Source organism: Macaca thibetana, chromosome 19 (assembly GCF_024542745.1).
Source record: "Macaca thibetana thibetana isolate TM-01 chromosome 19, ASM2454274v1, whole genome shotgun sequence".
Taxonomy (NCBI): Eukaryota; Metazoa; Chordata; class Mammalia; order Primates; family Cercopithecidae; genus Macaca; species Macaca thibetana.
The window spans coordinates 13,982,401-14,002,612 of NC_065596.1; the positions used below are offsets into that span (position 1 = coordinate 13,982,401).

Genomic DNA, 20,212 nt, shown 5'->3' on the forward strand with positions numbered 1-20,212 from the left:
ATCATGCCCAGCTAATTTTTGTATTTTTAGTAGAGACAGACTGAGTTTCTTCATGTTGGCCAGGCTGGTCTCGAACTGCTGACCTCAAGGGATCCTTCCGCCTTGGCCTCCCAAGTAGCTGAGACTACAGGCTCAATTCACCACCCTGGCTAGTGTGCCTGTTATCTAGATGAGGCAGCTGAGGCTCAAAGAGGTTAAGCCACTTGCCCTGTGTCACCCAGCTGGGTCTGCAACCCAGGTCCCTGACCAGCCACTCCTGTGTTCCCCCCAGCTTCAAGGACTGTATCCCGCTCTCCTTCCGTCGGCAGATCCGGCAGCACAGCGCCCTGACCCGGCTGCGCCTTCGGAACGTCTTCCGCAGGTTCCTGCAGGACTTCCAGCCGGACCGACTCTCCCAGCAGATGGTCATGGTCAAATACCTGGCCACACTCGAACGGCTGGCACCCCGCTTTGGCACAGAGCGTGTGCCCGTGTGCCACCTGAGGCTGCTGGCCCAGGCAGAGGGAGAGCCCTGCTACATCCGGGACAGTGGGGAGGCCCCTACAGACCCTGGCCCTGAGTCTGCTGCTAGACCCCCAACCCATGAGGTGCTGGTGACAGGCACTGGTGGCATCCAGTGGTGGCCAGTACAGGAGGAGGTGAACAAGGAGGAGGTGAGCAAGGTGCCTCTTCCGCCCTGGAGGTTCAGGTTGGGCTGGGGTGGGGGTCTCTGTTCATCCTTGGCCTTGGCCTTTGAGGGTGGCTGACCTGAGCCCTCTCCCCACATGGCTCTGGGGCACCTGTCTGCTGGGGCCAGTTTCTTGGAGAAGGTCCTCCATCTGCTTACCCCTTGGGGACCTTATTTCTGGAGTCTGCACCTCCAGGGAACCCCTTCATCTGGGGACTGGCACCTGAGTGTGAGGGGGTCAGGATTCCGCTCTCTGCCGTCCCTAAGGGTCCGGCTTCCAGCATGTGTATGTTATGGGGTGGGTCCCCATCCCGCCTGTGACACTGGGACTTGGGAGGTCAACCTAGGTTGGTGCCTGGCCCTTCTGGCTCCAGTCTCCCCCCAGGGGAAAGTGCAGAAGTATAAACGGGCATTGCCCTCTCCATCCTCTGCCCCACTTGCGGGGTGTTCAGGGTTCTAGTGGCGGCAGCGGCAGGAACCCCCAAGCCAGCCTGTCTGGGAAGAAGGCCAAGGCTCACAAGGCAATCGGCCAGCCGGCGGACAGGCTGCGGGAGCCACTGTGGGCCTACTTCTGCGACTTCCGGGACATCACCCACGTGGTGCTGAAAGAGTGCTGTGTCAGCATCCACCGGCAGGACAACAAGTGCCTGGTGAGGCCCGGGGAGGGGGCCGGGCTAGGGACCGCCATGGCTTGGGAGGACACTCTCCTGATGCTCCCCTGGCTGGCAGGAGCTGAGCCTGCCTTCCCGGGCTGCAGCGCTGTCCTTCGTGTCGCTGGTGGACGGCTATTTCCGCCTGACGGCTGACTCCAGCCACTACCTGTGCCACGAGGTGGCTCCCCCACGGCTGGTGATGAGCATCCAGGATGGGATCCATGGACCCCTGCTGTGAGTGCTGGGTGGGGAGGCACTGGGGGCCACTGCCAAGGCTGCCAACTAGACTGTGAGCCCTAGGGGCTGTGCAGGGTGTGCGTGTGGGTGCACGTCTTTGTGGCTCAAGCTGGAGTGCAGTGGCGTGATCTCAGCTCACTGCAGCCTCCGCCTCCCGGGTTCAAGTGATTCTCCTGCCTCAGCCTCCCAACTGACTACCTGGGACTACAGGCACTCGCCACCACGCCAGGCTAATTTTTGTATTTTTGTAGAGGTGGGGTTTCATCATATTGGCCAGGCTAGTCTCGAACTCCTGACCTCAGGTGATCCACCTGCCTCCACCTCCCAAAGTGCTGGGATTACAGGCGTGAGCCACCACGCCCTGCTGTGACTGTCATGGTGTGTTGAGGTTGTCATTGCACAGAACTGGTGATTTTCACAGGACTGTCATTACCCTGGGCTGGTGATCATTCAGCGGTATGTTGGATGCTTCCGCCTCTGCAGGCGGCTGCCCATGCTGGCAACTTGTGAGTCACTGTCTCAGCGGTCCTGTGTGTGACTTGTGGGCCTGAGGGTGTGAAGTTGCCAGTACTTATGTCATCATCAGGTGCAGGGGCGTGTGTGGCTGTCCTTTGTGCTGCCAAGTCGTGATTTGTGGCTGTCTCCTAGTCGGATCACTGCTCCTGTGACTCTGACCCTTGTCCTACTTGTGATGCCAGGGGAGGGGGAAGTGGGCATTTCACCTTGTGAGGCCTGTGGCTGTGACAGCTGTCAAGGCTATATGTAGGCCGGGCGCGGTGGCTCAAGCCTGTAATCCCAGCACTTTGGGAGGCTGAGACGGGCGGATCACGAGGTCAGGAGATCAAGACCATCCTGGCTAACACGGTGAAACCCCGTCTCTACTAAAAAGTACAAAAAACTAGCCAGGCGAGGTGGCGGGCACCTGTAGTCCCAGCTACTCGGGAGGCTGAGGCAGGAAAATGGCGTAAACCCGGGAGGCGGAGCTTGCAGTGAGCTGAGATCTGGCCACTGCACTCCAGCCTGGGTGACAGAACGAGACTCCGTCTCAAAAAAAAAAAAAAAAAATGCTATATGTGTGCTGCCCCCTGTACAGACAGGTGTTAGGGACCACGTGTGTCAGCCACTGCACATGTAGGTGTCTGGGCCTGTGTAGCCATGACACTTTATAGTGCATGTTTGTGTCACCTCTGTGTCTGGGTTGCCCCGGCCCCTGTGTTGCCTTGTCACACTGGGTGATTAGGTATGTCTGGGATTGTTGTCCTTTGTGTGATTAGCCATCTATCGTGTGTCACCCTTGTGAGTGGCGGTGGCCGTGGCTGGGTGTGCGCCCATCCGGCTCGTGATGGCTGTTTCCTGTCTTGGAGTGTGTGTCACCTTGTCAGGGCCCGTCTGGCATCAAGTACAAGAGCAGGAGTAGGCTGGCTGTGGTGGCTCACGCCTGTAATCCCAGCGCTTTAGGAGGCCAAGGTGGGAAAATCACTTGAGCCCAGGAGTTCAAGAGCAGCCTGGGCAACGTAGCAAGGTCTTGTAACTGCTGAAAATACAAAAATTAGCCGGGCACACCTGTAATCCTGGCTCTTCAGGAGGCTGAAGTGGGAGAATCGCTTGAGCCTGGGAGGTTCAGGCTGAAGTGAGCCGAGATCATGCTGCTGCACTCCAGCCTGGGCAACAGAGCAAGACCCCATCTCAAAAAAAAAAAAAAAAAAGAGAGCAGGTAGCCAGGCACGGTGGCTCATGCCTGTAATCCCAGCACTTTGGGAGGCTGAGGCTGGCAGATCACCTGAGGTCAGGAGTTTGAGACCAGGCTGGCTAACATGGTGAAACCCCCTCTCTGTTTTTTGCTTTTGTTTCTGTTTTTTTTTGAGGCGGAGTCTCGCTCTGTCGCCCAGGCTGGAGTGCAGTGGCGCAATCTTGGCTCACTGCAAGCTCCGCCTCCCGGGTTCATGCCATTCTCCTGCCTCAGCCTCCCGAGTAGCTGGGACTACAGGCGCCTGCCACCACGCCTGGCTAATTTTTGTATTTTTAGTAGAGATGGAGTTTCACCGTGTTAGCCAGGATGGTTTCGATCTCCTGACCTCGTGATCCACCCACCTCGGCCTCCCAAAGTGCTGGGATTACAAGCGTAAGCCACTGTGCCCGGCCCCCCTCTCTACTAAAAACATAAAAATTGGCCGGGCGCGGTGGCTCAAGCCTGTAATCCCAGCACTTTGGGAGGCCGAGACGGGCGGATCACGAAGTCAGGAGATCGAGACCATCCTGGCTAACCCGGTGAAACCCCATCTCTACTAAAAAGATACAAAAAACTAGCCGGGCGAGGTGGCGGGCGCCTGTAGTCCCAGCTACTTGGGAGGCTGAGGCAGGAGAATGGCATAAACCCAGGAGGCGGAGCTTGCAGTGAGCTGAGATCCGGCCACTGCACTCCAGCCTGGACGACAGAGCGAGACTCCGTCTCAAAAAAAAAAAAAAAAAACATAAAAATTAGCTGGGCATGGTGGCAGGCACCTGTAATCCCAGCTACTGGGGAGGCTGAGGCAAGAGAATTGCTTGAACCCAGGTGGGTGGAGGTTGCAATGAACTGAGATCGCGCCATTGCACTCCAGCCTGGGTGACGAGCAAAACTCTGTCTCAAAAAAACAAACAAAAAAGCAGGTGTGTGCCTCCTGCTGCGCTGTGTCTCCATGTAAGGGGCTGTGTGTGTCCAGAGTTAGTGTCCTCACAAGAGTGGCTGTGTCTCACACTTGTCCTAGCTGTGTGTGTGACCTCTAAGCAGGTAATGAGTGTCATTGTTCCTGGGTATGGGTCTAGCAGTGGCCCAGGTGGCCTGATAGTCCCCCTGGACCCCTTTCCAGGGAGCCGTTTGTGCAGGCCAAGCTGCGGCCCGAGGACGGCCTGTACCTCATTCAGTGGAGCACCAGCCACCCCTACCGCCTGATCCTCACAGTGGCCCAGCGTAGCCAGGTGTGCCCAGGGCTGGGGGCTGGGGCTGGGGCTGGACACGCTCCCTGCCTGGTCCCTTGCTCACCGCTCCCATCTCTGCCACCTCCCGCCAGGCACCAGACGGCACACAGAGCTTGCGGCTCCGAAAGTTCCCCATTGAGCAGCAGGCCGGGGCCTTTGTGCTGGAGGGCTGGGGCCGGTCCTTCCCCAGCGTTCGGGAACTTGGGGCCGCCTTGCAGGGCTGCTTGCTGAGGGCCGGGGACGACTGCTTCTCTCTGCGTCGCCGTTGCCTGCCCCAACCAGGAGGTACGACGATGGGGGGACCTCTGGGTGGGATGTGGTATCTCTCCCGCAGGCCCACCCTCCATGACTTCACACCTGCCTCCAGAAACCTCCAACCTCATCATCATGCGGGGGGCTCGGGCCAGCACCAGGACACTCAACCTCAGCCAGCTCAGCTTCCACCGGGTTGACCAGAAGGAGATCACCCAGGTGGGAGCAGGGAAGGGGCCCGGGGCAAGGGCAGGGCCCCTGGGGATGTGGGTGCTGGGGGCCTTGGGAGATCAGCTGCGAACTCTCACCACGGCAGTGTTCTGTGCCACATGGTTCCGCAGCTGTCCCACTTGGGCCAGGGCACAAGGACCAACGTGTACGAGGGCCGCCTGCGAGTGGAGGGCAGTGGGGACCCTGAGGAGGGCAAGATGGACGACGAGGACCCCCTTGTGCCTGGAAGGGACCGTGGGCAGGAGCTACGAGTGGTGCTCAAAGTGCTGGACCCGAGTCACCATGACATCGCCCTGGTGAGTGGCAGGGCCAGGCCTGGGGGGTCTGGAGGAGGCAGGATGGGAGGGGTGTGTCTGGAGGAGGCGGGATGGGAGGGGTGTGTCTGGAGGAGGTGGGATGGGAGGGGTGTGTCTGGAGGAGGTGGGATGGGAGGGGTGAGTCTGGAGGAGGTGGGATGGGAGGCGTGTGTCTGGAGGAGGTGGGATGGGAGGGGTCTGTCTGGAGGAGGTGGGATGGGAGGGGTCTGTCTGGAGGAGGTGGGATGGGAGGGGTGTGTCTGGAGGAGGTGGGATGGGAGGGGTGTGTCTAGAGGAGGTGGGATGGGAGGGGTGTGTCTGTGGAGGAGGTGGGATGGGAGGGGTGTGTCTGGAGGGGATGGGATGGGAGGGGTGTGGCTGTGGAGGAGGTGGGATGGGAGAGGTGTGTCTGGAGGAGGTGGGATGGGAGGGGTGTGTCTGTGGAGGAGGTGGGATGGGAGGGGTGTGTCTGTGGAGGAGGTGGGATGGGAGGGGTGTGTCTGGAGGAGGTGGGATGGGAGGGGTGTGTCTGTGGAGGGGGTGGGATGGGAGGGGTGTGTCTGTGGAGGAGGTGGGATGGGAGGGGTGTGTCTGTGGAGGAGGTGGGATGGGAGGGGTGTGTCTGTGGAGGGGGTGGGATGGGAGGGGTGTGTCTGTGGAGGGGATGGGATGGGAGGGGTGTGTCTGTGGAGGAGGTGGGATGGGAGGGGTGTGTCTGTGGAGGGGGTGGGATGGGAGGGGGTGTGTCTGTGGAGGAGGTGGAATGGGAGGGGTGTGTCTGTGGAGGGGGTGGGATGGGAGGGGTGTGTCTGTGGTGGAGGTGGGATGGGAGGGGTGTGTCTGTGGAGGGGGTGGGATGGGAGGGGTGTGTCTGGAGGAGGTGGGATGGGAGGGGTGTGTCTGTGGAGGAGGTGGGATGGGAGGGGTGTGTCTGTGGAGGGGGTGGGATGGGAGGGGTGTGTCTGGAGGGGGTGGGATGGGAGGGGTCGGCTTTGCAGCCACCTGACCTGCCCGGCCCCCACAGGCCTTCTATGAGACAGCCAGCCTCATGAGCCAGGTCTCCCACGTGCACCTGGCCTTCGTGCACGGCGTCTGTGTGCGCGGCCCTGAAAGTGAGTGGGTCCCGCCATACCCATCCCCCTTTGGCAGCCCACCCCTGTCTTATACCCACACCCTGATCTGTACCCCAACCCTCGACCTACACCCCCAACCTATCCCTATTTCTCGACTCTCACCTGTACTCTGATCCTGGGCTATACCTTGACCTTCAACCTAGACCCCAACTCCTGACGATATTCCAGCCTATAACTTACATCCCAACACCTCGACCCTCACCTGCGCTCAGTCTCAGCCCCCACCCTGATTCCCAACTACATCCCCATTTCCATCTACCTCCCAAACAACCTCTACAATCCAGCACCCATCTGCCCCTGGCCCCATCAGCACTATGGCCTCAGGCAGACTCCAGCGCTGATGTGTCCTGACCTCCTAGACCTCAGCCCCTGCACATCCAACCCTGCCTAACCCCACCTCTTCCTTTCCTCTGCAGGTAGCTCAAAACTCCTTGTATAGGCTACGTGTGGTGGCTCACACCTATCCCAGCACTTTAGGAGGCTGAGGTGGGAGGATCGCTTAAACCCAGGGGTTCAAGACCAGCCTGGGTAACATGGCCAGACCCTATCTTTACAAAAAATTTAAACATTGGTCGGGTGCAGTGGCTCACGCCTGTAATCCCAGCACTCTGGGAGGCCGAGGTGGGCGGATCACGAGGTCAGGAGATCGAGACCATCCTGGCTAACACGGTGAAACCCTGTCTCTACTAAAAATACAAAAAATTAGCCAGGCATGGTGGCGGGCACCTGTAGTCCCAGCTACTCAGGAGGCTGAGGCAGGAGAATGGGGGGAACCTAGGAGGCGGAGCTTGCAGTGAGATGAGATCGCGCCACTGCACTCCAGCCTGGGCCACAGAGCGAGACTCTGTCTCAAAAAAAAAAAAAAAAAAAAAAAAAAAAAAAAAAAAATTTAAAGAATTAGGACCAGGCATGGTGACATGTACCTGTAGTCCTAGCTACTTGGGAGGCTGAAATGGGAGGATCACTTGAGCCCAGGAGTTCAAGGCTGCAGTGAGCCATGATTGTACCACTACACACCAGCCTGGGCGACAGGGTGAGACTCTGTCTCAAAAAAATAAATAAATAAATAAAAAGTAAAGCCCTTGTACAGAGCAACCCTAGACCCGCCCATCCCTCAACCCCCTGTGTGTGTGCATCTTCCCCACTTTCCCCTGGACCCTGGCTGACGCCCTGACCCACAGCCCCCTGACTACTCTGGTACCCCAACATCACTTAAACCCCAACCTCAAGCCCCCAGCGTCTGCTTATCCACGCCCATCCCCCCCATCCCTAGTTGCTTACTTTGTAGGCTCACCTTTATCTCCTTTTTTGTGAGACAGGGTCTCCCTCTGTTGCCCAGGCTGCAATGCAGTGGTGCCATCATGGCTCACTGAAGCTTCAACCTCCTGGACTCAAGCAATCCTCCTGCCTCAGATTCTTGAGCACCTGGGATCACAGGCGTGTGCCGTGGAGGAGGTGGGACACCCAGCTGATTTTTTAAAATTTTTTGTAGAGATGGGGGCCTCACTATATTGCCTAGGCTAGTCTCAAACTCCTGGGCTCAAGGGATCTTCCCGCCTCAGCTTCCCAAGTTTTTTTTGTTTTGTTTTGTTTTGTTTTTTTGAGACAGAATCTCACTCTGTCACCCAGGCTGGAGTGCAGTGGCACGATTTCGGCTCACTGCAAGCTCCACCTCCCAGATTCATACCATTCTCCTGCCTCAGCCTCCTGAGTAGCTGGAACTACAGGCGCCCACCACCATGCCCAGCTAATTTTTTTGTATTTTTAGTAGAGACAGGGTTTCACCGTAATTTTCTGTATCTTTAGTAGAGATGGGGTTTCGACATATTGGCCAGGCTGGTCTCGAACTCCTGAGATCTGCCCGCTTCGGCCTCCCAAAATGCCGGGATTACAGGCGTGAGCCACCATGTCGGCTGTGTGTTTTTTTTTTTTTAGTAGCGATGGGGTTTCATCATGTTGGGCAGGCTGCCCTCAAACTCCTGACCTCAGGTGATCCACCCGCCTCAGCCTCTCAAAGTGCTGGGATTACAGGCGTGATCCACTATGCCCGGCCCACCTTTCTCTCTTGAACTTCAACTTCCTCCATGCCCCACACCACCTGGACCCCAATGCCCTCATCCACCACTGCCTTTGCTGCATTCCGCATTTCTTCTCTCCCCAAACTCACTTTCAACCCTGACCAAACTCCACCCACACTTCTGCCCTGACACCTCCCCAGCCACATGCCAAGTCCCTCCCTGGCCTCTCCTCCAATTCCCTGCCATCCAGAGGGCAGAAGCAGGCAGGTCACCCCAGAGCAGCTGTGTCTTTGCAGATATCATGGTGACAGAGTACGTGGAGCACGGACCCCTGGACGTGTGGCTGCGGAGGGAGCGGGGCCATGTGCCCATGGCTTGGAAGATGGTGGTGGCCCAGCAGCTAGCCAGCGCCCTCAGCTACCTGGTGTGTGGCCTGTGTCAGTCAGGGAGGGCCAGGAGCCCAGGAGATCGAGACCCGCCTGGGCAACAGGGCGAGACCCCGTCTTTTTTTTTTTTTTTTTTAGATGGAGTTACACCCTGTCGCCCAGGCTAGAGTTCAATGGCATGATCTCGGCTTACTGCAACCTTTGCCTCCCGAGTTCAAATGATTCTCCCACCTCAGCCTCCGCAGTAGCTGGGATTACAGGTGCCTGCCACCATGCCCAGCTAATTTTTATATTTTTAGTAGAGATGGGGTTTCACCATGTTGGTCAGGCTGGTCTCGAACTTCTGACCTCGTGATCCACCCGCCTCAGCCTCCCAAAGTGCTGGGATTCTAGGCGTGAGCCACTACGCCCAGCTGGCCCCGTCTTTAAAAAATAAATAGCCAGGCGTGGTGGCTCACACCTGTAATCCCAGCAGTTTGGGAGGCCAAGGCAGGTGGATCACCTGGGGTCAGGAGTTTGAGACCAGCCTGGCCAATATGGTGAAACCTTGCCTCTGCTAAAAATACAAAAAAAAATTAGCCAATGTGAGGCCGGGTGCGGTGGCTCATGCCTATAATCCCAGCACTTTGGGAGGCCGAGGCAGGCAAATCACGAGGTCAGGAGTTCAAGACCAGCCTGACCAATATGGTGAAACCCCATCTCTACTAAAAATACAAAAATTAGCCGGTCGTGGTGGTGCACGCCTATAATCCCAGCTACTTGGGAGGCCGAGGAAGTAGCCTTGGGAGGCCTGGGTGACAGAGTGAGACTCTGTCTCAAAAAAAAAAAAAAAAAAAAAAAAAAAAATTATCCAATGTGGTAACTTGCACCTGTAGGCCCAGGGACTCAGGAAGCTGAGGTGGGAGGATCACCTGGGCCCAGGAATTTGAGGCCATAGTAAGCTATGATCACACCACTGTACCCCAGCCTGGACAGCAGCATAGCTAGACCCCATCTCTACCAAATATTTAAGAATGAGCCAGCCGTCGTGGTGTGCACCTGTAATTCTAGCTACTTGGAAGACTTGAGCCCTGGAGTTTGAGGCTGCAGTGAGCTATGTTCGTGCCACTATACTCCAGCCTGAGAGACAGAATGAGCCCCTGTCGCAAAAAAACAAAAGAAAAAAAAAAACCCCCCTCAAAAAACAAAACAAAAAGAAACCCAGTGATGGTCACAGTTGTCCTTTTCACATTGACTGTCCCTATGGGGTCCAGGTTTGGGGTTGGCATCTGTGCCCCTCCTGAGTGGCCACACCCCCTCTCCTGCCCACCTCAGGAGAACAAGAACCTGGTACATGGTAATGTGTGTGGCCGGAACATCCTGCTGGCTCGGCTGGGGCTGGCAGAGGGCACGAGCCCCTTCATCAAGCTGAGTGATCCTGGCGTGGGCCTCGGTGCCCTCTCCAGGGAGGGTGAGTACCGGAGGGGACCTGGGCACAGTCGGGGGCTTCCCCTGCTCCTTTCACCCTTGGTGACCTCTGACCTTGGCCTCCCAGAGCGGGTGGAGCGGATCCCCTGGATGGCCCCCGAATGCCTCCCAGGTGGGCCCAACAGCCTAAGCATTGCCATGGACAAGTGGGGGTTTGGTGCCACCCTCCTGGAGATCTGCTTTGATGGAGAGGCCCCGCTGCAGAGCCGCAGCTCCTCCGAGGTATGTCTAGGAGACCCTTGGGCCCTCCCCACGATGGGGACCTCTCCAAGGAATCCAGAGGACAGAATCAGAGCTCAAAGCTGCCTCCCCTCTGGTCTCGTGACTTCAAGTCTGTCTGGGCCACCAGCAGGTGGTCCACTCGTTGGGGCTCAATGTAGTCCTAGCCTTTTTAGGTCCTTGTGGAAGTCACTTGTGCCTGGTACACACAAGGCAAGTAAGAGACTTGATTTCAGTTTCAGGCAGAGTGACCAGGGCAGTGATGGGAGAGGCCCAGGCTGCGGAGTGGGGAAGAGGGGTGGAGGATGTGCCTCACTCAGCAGCGGGGTCAGACAAGGCTTCCCAGAGGAGGTTTGTGAGTGACGGTTTTTTTTTTTTTAAGACGAAGTTTCGCCTTGTTGCCCAGGCTGGAATGCAATGGCATGATTTCGGCTCACTGCAACCTTCACCTTCCAGGTTCAAGTGACTCTGTCTCAGCCTCCGGAGTAGAGGGGATTACAGGCACACGCCGCCACGCCTGGCTAATTTTTGTGTTTTTTGTAGAGACAGGGTTTCAGCATATTGGTCAGGCTGGTCTTGAACTCCTGACCTCAGGTGATCTGCCCGCCTTGGCCTCCCGAAGTGCTGGGATTACAGGCATGAGCCATAGTGCCTGGTCCCAGAAAAGGTTTTATCTAAGTGTAGAATTATGCCAACAAGTCCGGCTAAGAAGGGCAGCCTAGGCAGAGTGCATGGCCTGTGCAAAGGCTGAGGCTTCAGTGTATTGAGGAGCTGTGGTCTATAGGAGGGGCGGGAGGGGACCTCCGGGCTGGAGGCTGACTGTGACACTCCAGCTCTGCATAATCACTGGACCTGGGTCCCAGGCTTGGCTCTGCGGCTGTGAGCACGTCCTCCCACTTTGTGGAGCCTCAGTTGCCTCATCTGTATAATGGGACTGATAAGAGTGGGCACCTGGCGGTCCACTGTGGGGGCTTGACTCTGCCTCTTGGGGAAGGGGTGGGGGCGAGGGGAGGATGTTGACTCCTCTGAGTCCCTTCCCCAACAGAAGGAGCATTTCTACCAGAGGCAGCACCGGCTGCCCGAGCCCTCCTGCCCAGAGCTGGCCACACTCACCAGCCAGTGTCTGACCTATGAGCCAACCCAGAGGCCTTCATTCCGCACCATCCTGCGTGACCTCACCCGGCTGCAGCCCCACAGTGAGCTCCATCCCAGTGCTGGGACCCTGGGGAAGTGGGACGGGGCTGGGATCCCTGCTGTGTGCCTACAGCGCACGAGAGGTGTCTGTACAGTGGTTCAGGGTGTGTGCCAATTTCTTGCAGTGGCGTTCATAAGCATGCCCTGCCTGGCTGCCCTGAGCTCTCCTTTATTTATTATTAATTAATTAATTTATTTATTTATTTATTTTGCGATGGAATCTTGCTCTGTCACCCAGCCTGGAGCACAGTGACGCGATCTTGGCTCACTGCAACCTCCACCTCCTGGGTTCAAGCAATCCTCCCACCTCAGCCTCCCAAGTAGCTAGGATTACAAGCACGTGCCACTTTGCCTGGCTAATTTTTGTATTTTTAGTACAGGTGGGGTTTTGCCATGTTGGCCAGGCTGGTCTCAAACTCTAGACCTCAAACGATCTATCCGCCTCAGCCTCCCAAATTGCTGGGATTACAGGCATGAGCCACTGTGCCTGGCCTCCTTAATGTTTTGTCTGGGCAAAGACACAACTTCTTTGGATTAGAGATTTAGACCATTGCAGTTTTTTTTTTTTCTTTTAAAAAAATTTTTGTGGCCGGGCGCGGTGGCTCACGCCTGTAATCCCAGCACTTTGGGAGGCCGAGGCGGGCGGATCACAAGGTCAGGAGATCGAGACCACGGTGAAACCCCGTCTCTACTCAAAATACAAAAAAAATTAGCCGGGCGCGGTTGTGGGCGCCTGTAGTCCCAGCTACTCGGGAGGCTGAGGCAGGAGAATGGCGTGAACCCGGGAGGCGGAGCTTGCAGTGAGCCGAGATCGCGCCACTGCACTCCAGCCTGGGCGACAGAGCGAGACTCCGTCTCAAAAAAAAAAAAAAAAAAAAAAAAAAAAAAAAATTTTTGTATTGTTTTCTTAAAAAAATTAATATGTTATTTTATTTCTTTTTTTTTTTGTTTTGAAACAGAGTCTCACTCTGTTGCCAGGGTGGAGTGCAGTGGTGTAATCTTGGGTCACTGCAACCTCCGCCTCCTGGGTTCAAGTAATTCTCCTGCCTCAGCCTCTCGAGTAGCTGGGACTACAGGCGCCCGCCACCACGCCCGGCTAGTTTTTGTATTTTTAGTAGAGATGAGAATTCACCATATTGGCCAGGATGGTCTCGATCTCTTGACCTCGTGATCCACCCGCCTCGGCCTCCCAAAGTGCTGGGATTACAGGTGTGAGCCACTGTGCCTGGCCTATTTTCTTTTTCTTTCTTTCTTTTTTTTTTTTTTTTTTTTTTTTTTTTTTTTTTGAGACGGAGTCTCGCTCTGTCGCCCAGGCTGGAGTGCAGTGGCGCGATCTCGGCTCACTGCAAGCTCCGCCTCCCGGGTTCCCGCCATTCTCCTGCCTCAGCCTCCCGAGTAGCTGGGACTACAGGCGCCCACAACCGCGCCCGGCTAATTTTTTGTATTTTTAGTAGAGACGGGGTTTCACCGTGGTCTCGATCTCCTGACCTTGTGATCCGCCCGCCTCGGCCTCCCAAAGTGCTGGGATTACAGGCGTGAGCCACCGCGCCCGGCCTCTTTTTTTTTTTTTTTAGATGGAGTTTTGCTCTTGTTGCCCAGGCTGGAGTGCAATGGCGTGATCTTGGTCCACTGCAACTTCCGCCTCCCGGGTTGAGCACTTCTCTTGCCTCAGCCTCCCGAGTAGCTGGGATTACAGGCGTCCACCACCATGTCCAGCTAATTTTTGTATTTTTAGTAGAGACGGGGTTTCACTATGTTGGCTAGGCTGGTCTCAAACTCCTGACCTCAGGTGATCCACCCTCCTCAGCCTCCCAAAGTGCTGGGATTACAGGCATGAGCCACCATGCCCGGCCTAATATGCCATTTTCGACTGGTCATATCACATTTTTCTTTCTCTTTTTTTGTTTTAAAGACTAGGTCTTGCTGTGTTGTCCAGGCAGAAGTGTGGTGGCTATTCACAGACACGATCATGGCTCACTGCAGCCTGGAACTCCTGAGCTCTAGGGATCCTCCTGCCTCAGCCTCCCAAAGTGCTGGGATTACAGGTGTGAGCCACCACACCTGACCAGTTTTTCTTTTTTCTCTATGAAATATCTGTGCCTTCTATCCAATCTCAGAACTTCCAGATGTCAGGTTTTTCTGTTTTTTCTTTTTCTTTCTTTCTTTTTTTTTTTTTTTTTTAAGAGACAGTCTCTCTCTGTGGCCCAGATTCACTGCAGCCTCAAAACTCCTGGGCTCAAACAATCCTCCTACCTCAGCCTGCTGAGTAGCTGGGACCACAGGCACGTGCCGCCACACCTGGCTAATTTTTTTTTTTTTTTTTTAACTTTTTTGTGGAGATGGGGTTTCACCATGTTGTCCAGGCTGGTCTTGAACTCCTGGGCTCAAGTGATCCTCCCGCCTCGGCCTCCCAAACAGGTGTCAGTGTTGATGCAGCCAACTCTGCATCATTTTGGACAGTAAGTGGATTCAGCTGTTGCAGGAAAAAGTTTTCTTACCTCTGGGATCAGATCCTGGGGTAGCTGTGGCTGGCTTTGTGACTCCCAAGTGTGTGCCTGCTGGGGAAAGGATCGGGGTCAGGCCTTTACCCACCGCAGCTCTTCCAGATCTTGCTGATGTCTTGATTGTGAACCCGGACTCATCGGCGTCAGACCCTACGGTTTTCCACAAGCGCTATTTGAAAAAGATCCGAGATCTGGGCGAGGTGAGGGTGGGGCCCGGGCTGCTAAAAGGCCCACCTGGTCGGGGAGGAGTTTGGGGGTTGAGGATAAATACCTGCCTAAGGTGATTCCCAGGAGATGTGGGTGAGACCCTCTGCTTTGAGGGAGGTCTAGGTGCCAGGGAGTCTTAATAGCGCGGAGTGGGCTGGGCCTGGGGTATTCCGAAAGCATCTGCCTGGAGGAGTGGCCTGGGAAATCGGGGGTTGGGGAGTGGTGCAGGGTTTGGGGAGATGGAGCTGACCCTGGTGCGCTCCCGACCAGGGTCACTTCGGCAAGGTCAGTTTGTACTGCTACGATCCGACCAACGACGGCACTGGCGAGATGGTGGCGGTGAAAGCCCTTAAGGCAGACTGCGGCCCCCAGCACCGCTCGGGCTGGAAGCAGGAGATTGAGATTCTGCGCACGCTCTATCACGAGCACATCGTCAAGTACAAGGGCTGCTGCGAGGACCAAGGTGGGCGGGACCCGGCAATCCCTCGATACTCGAGGGGGCGTGATTAGAGCGTGGGTGTGCCCTTGTGGGCGGGGCCAGTCTGGCCTAGCCAATTAGAGACTCTCAACCCCAGGCTGCAGGACGCGATTCTTGGCAGCTGGGTGAGCGTGGTCAGGCTGCCTCCTTCCTATCTGGGGGGTGCTACCTGCTGGGGCCAGGATGGACGGGAGCCACCAGCAGCTCCCTCAAGTGAGAATGGGGTTCTGTGCGCGGGTCTTGGCCTTCCCTCCCGACATTGGAGGGGCTCTGCTGGGCTCAGGGTAGGCGATCCCCGGCCCGCCCTTTATCGCCCCCCACGGGGGCCGCCCCTCTCCGCGGCAGGCGAGAAGTCGCTGCAGCTGGTCATGGAGTACGTGCCCCTGGGCAGCCTCCGAGACTACCTGCCCCGGCACAGCGTCGGGCTGGCCCAGCTGCTGCTCTTCGCCCAGCAGATCTGCGAGGTGGGTCGGCCCCGCCCCTGCTTCCGGAGCTTGCCCCTTCCTCTTCAGCTTGGGCTGGCCTCAGCTGTCCGATGCAGTCTGCTCTCACGCTCCACCCCTGCTTATTTGCCCAGGCCCTCTTGTCCTTGCGCTGACCTCCGAATTGGTCGGCTTGCTTGGCCACACCCCCTCCTCCAAGCGACCACGCACTGCAGGCTTGGCCCCTCCCAACTCGCCCTCCTGCCCAGCGTTGCTAGTCTAGCCCCGTCCCTGCTCTCTGGCTTAACCTCCTTTTGCTTGGTGCCACTTGCCATCCGGCCCTCTCCAGCGGCCGGGTAGCCACAGGCCTGACCTGACTGTCTCCCAGCCTTGCTGGCTGCTCAGGTCCTGCGGTCGCCCCCGGCCGAACCCCGCCCTGTTGAAACTGACGAGCCCTGCCCCGCCCCCAGGGCATGGCCTATCTGCACGCGCAGCACTACATCCACCGAGACCTAGCCGCGCGCAACGTGCTGCTGGACAACGACAAGCTGGTCAAGATCGGGGACTTTGGCCTAGCCAAGGCCGTGCCCGAAGGCCACGAGTACTACCGCGTGCGCGAGGATGGGGACAGCCCCGTGTTCTGGTGATCAGGCGGGGTGCAGTCTGAGGGGGTGCTGGGGTCACTTGAAACAGGCAGGGTGGAGTAGACGGATGCTGAGTCTCATGACGGCATGGTCTCGGTGAAGTGCGTGCGGGGGTGGGGCCTATGGAGACAAGGGGCTGTGTATAGAGTGCGGCTTGGCCTGGTGAGCAGGGTTAACCCGGCCTAGCCAATGAACGCCTCACCCCGCTCAGGCTGCGCTCTTTAGCGTGGGTCCCAACTGAACCCAGAGGGTCCTTCAGTCTCAGGTGAGGGCTTCAGCCTGGTCTGATCCCCAAACCCTCAGTGCAGCCCCCCGAGGCCTGAGTGACCCCCTTCCCCTAGGTATGCCCCAGAGTGCCTGAAAGAGTATAAGTTCTACTATGCGTCCGATGTCTGGTCCTTCGGGGTGACCCTGTATGAGCTGCTGACGCACTGTGACTCCAGCCAGAGCCCCCCCACGGTGAGAGCCAGGCCCGCAGCCCCACCAGGAGTTTGCTAGAGCAATTAGAAAACCATGTAGTTAGGCCGGGCGCGGTGGCTCACATCTGTAATCTAGCACTTTGAGAGGCCGAGACGGGCGGATCACTTGAGGTCAGGAGTTCAAAACCAGCTTGGCCATCTTGGTGAAACCCCGTCTCTACTAAAAATACAAAAAAAAAAAAAAAAAATTAGCTAGGCATGGTGGTGTGTGCCTGTAATCCCTGCTACTTGAGAGGCTGAGGCAGGAGAATCGCTTGAACCCGGAGACGGAGGTTACAGTGAGCCCGAGATCGTGCCACCGCACTCCAGCCTGGGTGACAAGAGGGAGACTCCGGGCGAGGTGGCGGGCGCCTGTAGTCCCAGCTACTCGGGAGGCTGAGGCAGGAGAATGGCGTAAACCCGGGAAGCGGAGCTTGCAGTGAGCTGAGATCCAGCCACTGCACTCCAGCCTGGGCGACAGAGCGAGACTCCGTCTCAAAAAAAAAAAAAAAAAAAAAAAAAAATTGAAAAGCATGCGTTCACATCCCAGCTCCTCACTCTCGCCAGTACTCACCCACAAGAGCTCACAGTACTGATCTGTAAAATGGCCCACCTACAGTGCAGGGAGCCACAAATTGTGACAGAAACCCTCAAACGGAGGCAGGCAAAATAGGAACAATTTATTCTGCTATTTGCAAACTTCATGGATGGGGGAGCCAGGGACTTCATCCTGGACCCTCAGATCTCATCAGGAATCCTGTTTTCCATCTCTCGGATCTACTGTTCTTTGTGGTATCATCTGTCAGGCAAGGTTTCTCTCTGTGTGGTGATAATAGTGCCCCCTAGCCCTCAGGGAACCCATACCTCTGGCTCAGGGTCCTAGTGGTCCTTTTTTCTGCTTAATTCTCAGGACTTGGTCTGATTGGTCCAGCTTGGTTCCTGTGTGCACTCCCAGGTCTATCAATGCGTAGTCATGGGCCACAGGGATTGGCCAGCCCTGACTTTGGGGGAGGAGCCAAGGGTGTGTTAGGGGCTTATTCCAAAGTGCTTTTGTGAGAATAAAAAGGCTAGCGCGGTGGCTCACTCCTGTAATCCCAACACTGGGAGCTCGGGGGCGAGAGCACTGCTTGAACCCAGGAGTTCGAGAACAGCCTGGGCAATGTAGTGAGACCTCGCATCTTCTTTTTTTTCTTTTTCTTTTTTTAGACGGAGTCTTGCTCTGTCACCCAGGCTGGAGTGCAGTGGCGCGATCTGGGCTCACTGCAAGCTCCGCCTCCCGGGTTCACGCCATTCTCCTGCCTCAGCCTCCCGAGTAGCTGGGACTACAGGCGCCTGCCACCACGGCCGGCTAATTATTTTTTTGTATTTTAAGTGGAGACGGGACTTCACCGTGTTAGTCAGGATGGTCTCGATTTACTGACCTTTTGATCCGCCCGCCTTGGCCTCCCAAAGTGCTGGGATTACAGGTGTGAGCCACCGCGCCGGGCCTTTTTTTTTTTTTTTTTTTTTTTTTTTTTTTTAAAGACAGTCTTGCTCTGTCGCCCAGGCTGGAGAGCAGGGGCGTGATCTCTGCTTACTGCAACCTCCACCTCCCTCCACCTCCATTAAATGTGAAACTTTAATGGAGTTTCATATTTGTTGCCCAAGCGATTCTCATGCCTCAGCCTCCCAAGACCGTGTTTCTGAAAAAAAAAAAAAAAAAAAAAGCCGGGAGCAGTGGCTCACGCCTGTAATCCCAACACTTTGGGAGGCTGAGGTGGGTGGATCACCTGAGGTCAGGAGTTCAAGACCAGCCTGGCCAACATGGCGAAACCCCGTCTCTACTAAAAGTACAAAAATTAGCCGGGCGTGGTGGCAGGTGCCTGTAATCCCTGCTACTCAGGAGGCTGAGGCAGGGAGAAATGCTTGAACCCAGGAGGCGGAGGTTGCAGTGAGTCAAGATCATGCCATTGCACTCCAGCCTGGGTGAAAGAGCGAGAGACTGTCTCAAAAAAAAATTCTGGATGATAAGAACAACCTGCTGTGAGGCTTAATAATAACAGCAAACACCTGACTCAGGCTTACTCTATGAATATTAGTTTAACGTTCACAGTAATCCCTGGTGGCAGATGTTATTACCCTATTTTATGGATGAGAAAACTGAGGCCCAGAGAAGTGAACTCAAATTCAAAGTCACACAGCTGAGAAGTGTAAGAGGTGGGATTGGAACCCATGCAGTCGATTTCACGAAGTTGCAGAGTGATTTCTTTTTTCTGTGACGGAGTTTCGCACTTGTAGCCCAGGCTGGAGTGCAATGGCACAATATCAGCTCACTGCAACGTCCACCTCCCAGGTTCAAGTGATCCTCCTGCTTCAGCCTCCCAAGTAGCTGGGATTATAGGCGCCCGCCACCACGCCCAGCTAATTTTTGTATTTTTAGTAGAGATGGGGTTTCACCATGTTGGCCAGGCTGGTCTCGAACTCCTGACTTCAGGTGATCCACCCGCCTCAGCCTCCCAAAGTGCTGGGATTACAGGCATAAGCCACTGCGCCCGGCTTTCATTGCCTCTTGAAAAGAGCTTGCCTTGTTTCTCCTGTAGAAATTCCTTGAGCTCATAGGCATCACCCAGGGTCAGATGACAGTTCTGAGACTCACCGAGTTGCTGGAACGAGGGGAGAGGCTGCCACGACCTGACAAATGTCCCTGTGAGGTGAGACTTCCTTTGTCTTTCCCTGACCCCACCATCCTGCTGTGGAGAGGGCAGCCCCCACCAGCCCTGGTTTTTCCTTCTAGGTCTATCATCTCATGAAGAACTGCTGGGAGACAGAGGCGTCCTTCCGCCCAACCTTCGAGAACCTCATACCCATCCTGAAGACAGTCCATGAGAAGTACCAAGGCCAGGCCCCTTCCGTGTTCAGTGTGTGCTGAGGCACGATGGCAGCCCTGCCTGGGAGGATTGAACCAGGCAGTGGCTGCAGATGGGGCCTTCTGCTTCCTGCCCCAGGATGAAACCAAGAGGGAGACGTCAACCTCACCTACACCCTGTGCCTTACTCCTGTCTGGAGACCCCACCTTTGTGAACTTACTTTTCTTCCATGGCCGTGAACCTGACCATGATTTTGAAGGACCCACGATGTGTAGGGTCACTAATCCGGCCCTTGAACCCCCAGCTTCCAAACTTGAGGCCCACCATTTCCACCATCTGGTAATAAACTCCTGTTTCCTCTGCTGGAGCCCGTGATTCTTGGAGCCCTCTTTCAGAAAGGTGGGTTAGCTGGGGATCTGGTCTCCTGTGGACAGCAGCTAGCATGAGACAGCGCAGAGGTAGCTGGATTCAACTATTTAACAGTTTTATTTTTTTGGACAGGGTCTGGTTCTGTCACCCAGGCTGGAGTGCAGTGGCTCAATCTCAGCTCACTGCAACCTCCACCTCTTGGGCTGAAGTGATCCTCTGGCCTCAACCTCCCCAGTAGCTGGGACCACAGGCCTGCATCACCACACCAGGCTAATTGTTTTTTTTTGATACTTTTTGTAGAGACTGGGTTTTGCCATGTTGTCCAGGCTGATCTCAAAATCCTGAGCTCAAGCAATGCATCCATCTTGGTGTCTCAAAGCTCTAGGATTACATGGTGGTGAGCCACCACACCAGGCCTCAACTTTTTTTTTTTTTTTGAGATGGAGTCTTTTTTTGTTTTCAGATGGAGTCTCCCTTTGTCGCCCAGGCTGGAGTGCACTGGCGCGATCTTGGCTCACTGCAACCTCCGCCTCCCGGGTTCAAGCAATTTTCCTGCCTTCCTGAGTAGCTGGG

At 56.0% G+C, this 20,212-nt stretch overlaps 1 protein-coding gene across 9 annotated transcripts in view; it reads left to right on the forward strand.

The window, feature by feature from the left end:
* Positions 1-19,632, forward strand: part of TYK2 (tyrosine kinase 2) — a 34,819-nt gene extending 15,187 nt beyond the window's left edge. For 5 of the 9 annotated variants that reach the window (XM_050770055.1, XM_050770058.1, XM_050770056.1 and 2 more), the window contains exons 7-25: positions 272-653; positions 1,120-1,317; positions 1,397-1,554; positions 4,407-4,515; positions 4,608-4,800; positions 4,883-4,986; positions 5,109-5,294; positions 6,319-6,406; positions 8,742-8,869; positions 10,146-10,281; positions 10,366-10,520; positions 11,563-11,713; positions 14,309-14,415; positions 14,693-14,885; positions 15,246-15,364; positions 15,793-15,965; positions 16,308-16,425; positions 19,004-19,114; positions 19,198-19,632. In XM_050770055.1, the coding sequence (XP_050626012.1) occupies positions 272-653; positions 1,120-1,317; positions 1,397-1,554; positions 4,407-4,515; positions 4,608-4,800; positions 4,883-4,986; positions 5,109-5,294; positions 6,319-6,406; positions 8,742-8,869; positions 10,146-10,281; positions 10,366-10,520; positions 11,563-11,713; positions 14,309-14,415; positions 14,693-14,885; positions 15,246-15,364; positions 15,793-15,965; positions 16,308-16,425; positions 19,004-19,114; positions 19,198-19,332 (2,944 nt within the window). In that variant the 3' untranslated portion in view covers positions 19,333-19,632. Of the gene's footprint in view, positions 1-271; positions 654-1,119; positions 1,318-1,396; positions 1,555-4,406; positions 4,516-4,607; positions 4,801-4,882; positions 4,987-5,108; positions 5,295-6,318; positions 6,407-8,741; positions 8,870-10,145; positions 10,282-10,365; positions 10,521-11,562; positions 11,714-14,308; positions 14,416-14,692; positions 14,886-15,245; positions 15,365-15,792; positions 15,966-16,307; positions 16,426-19,003; positions 19,115-19,197 lie in introns of those variants that run through there. The other 4 variants (XM_050770060.1, XM_050770061.1, XM_050770064.1 and 1 more) reach the window with 3 other exon arrangements.
* The last annotated feature ends 580 nt before the right edge of the window (positions 19,633-20,212 follow it).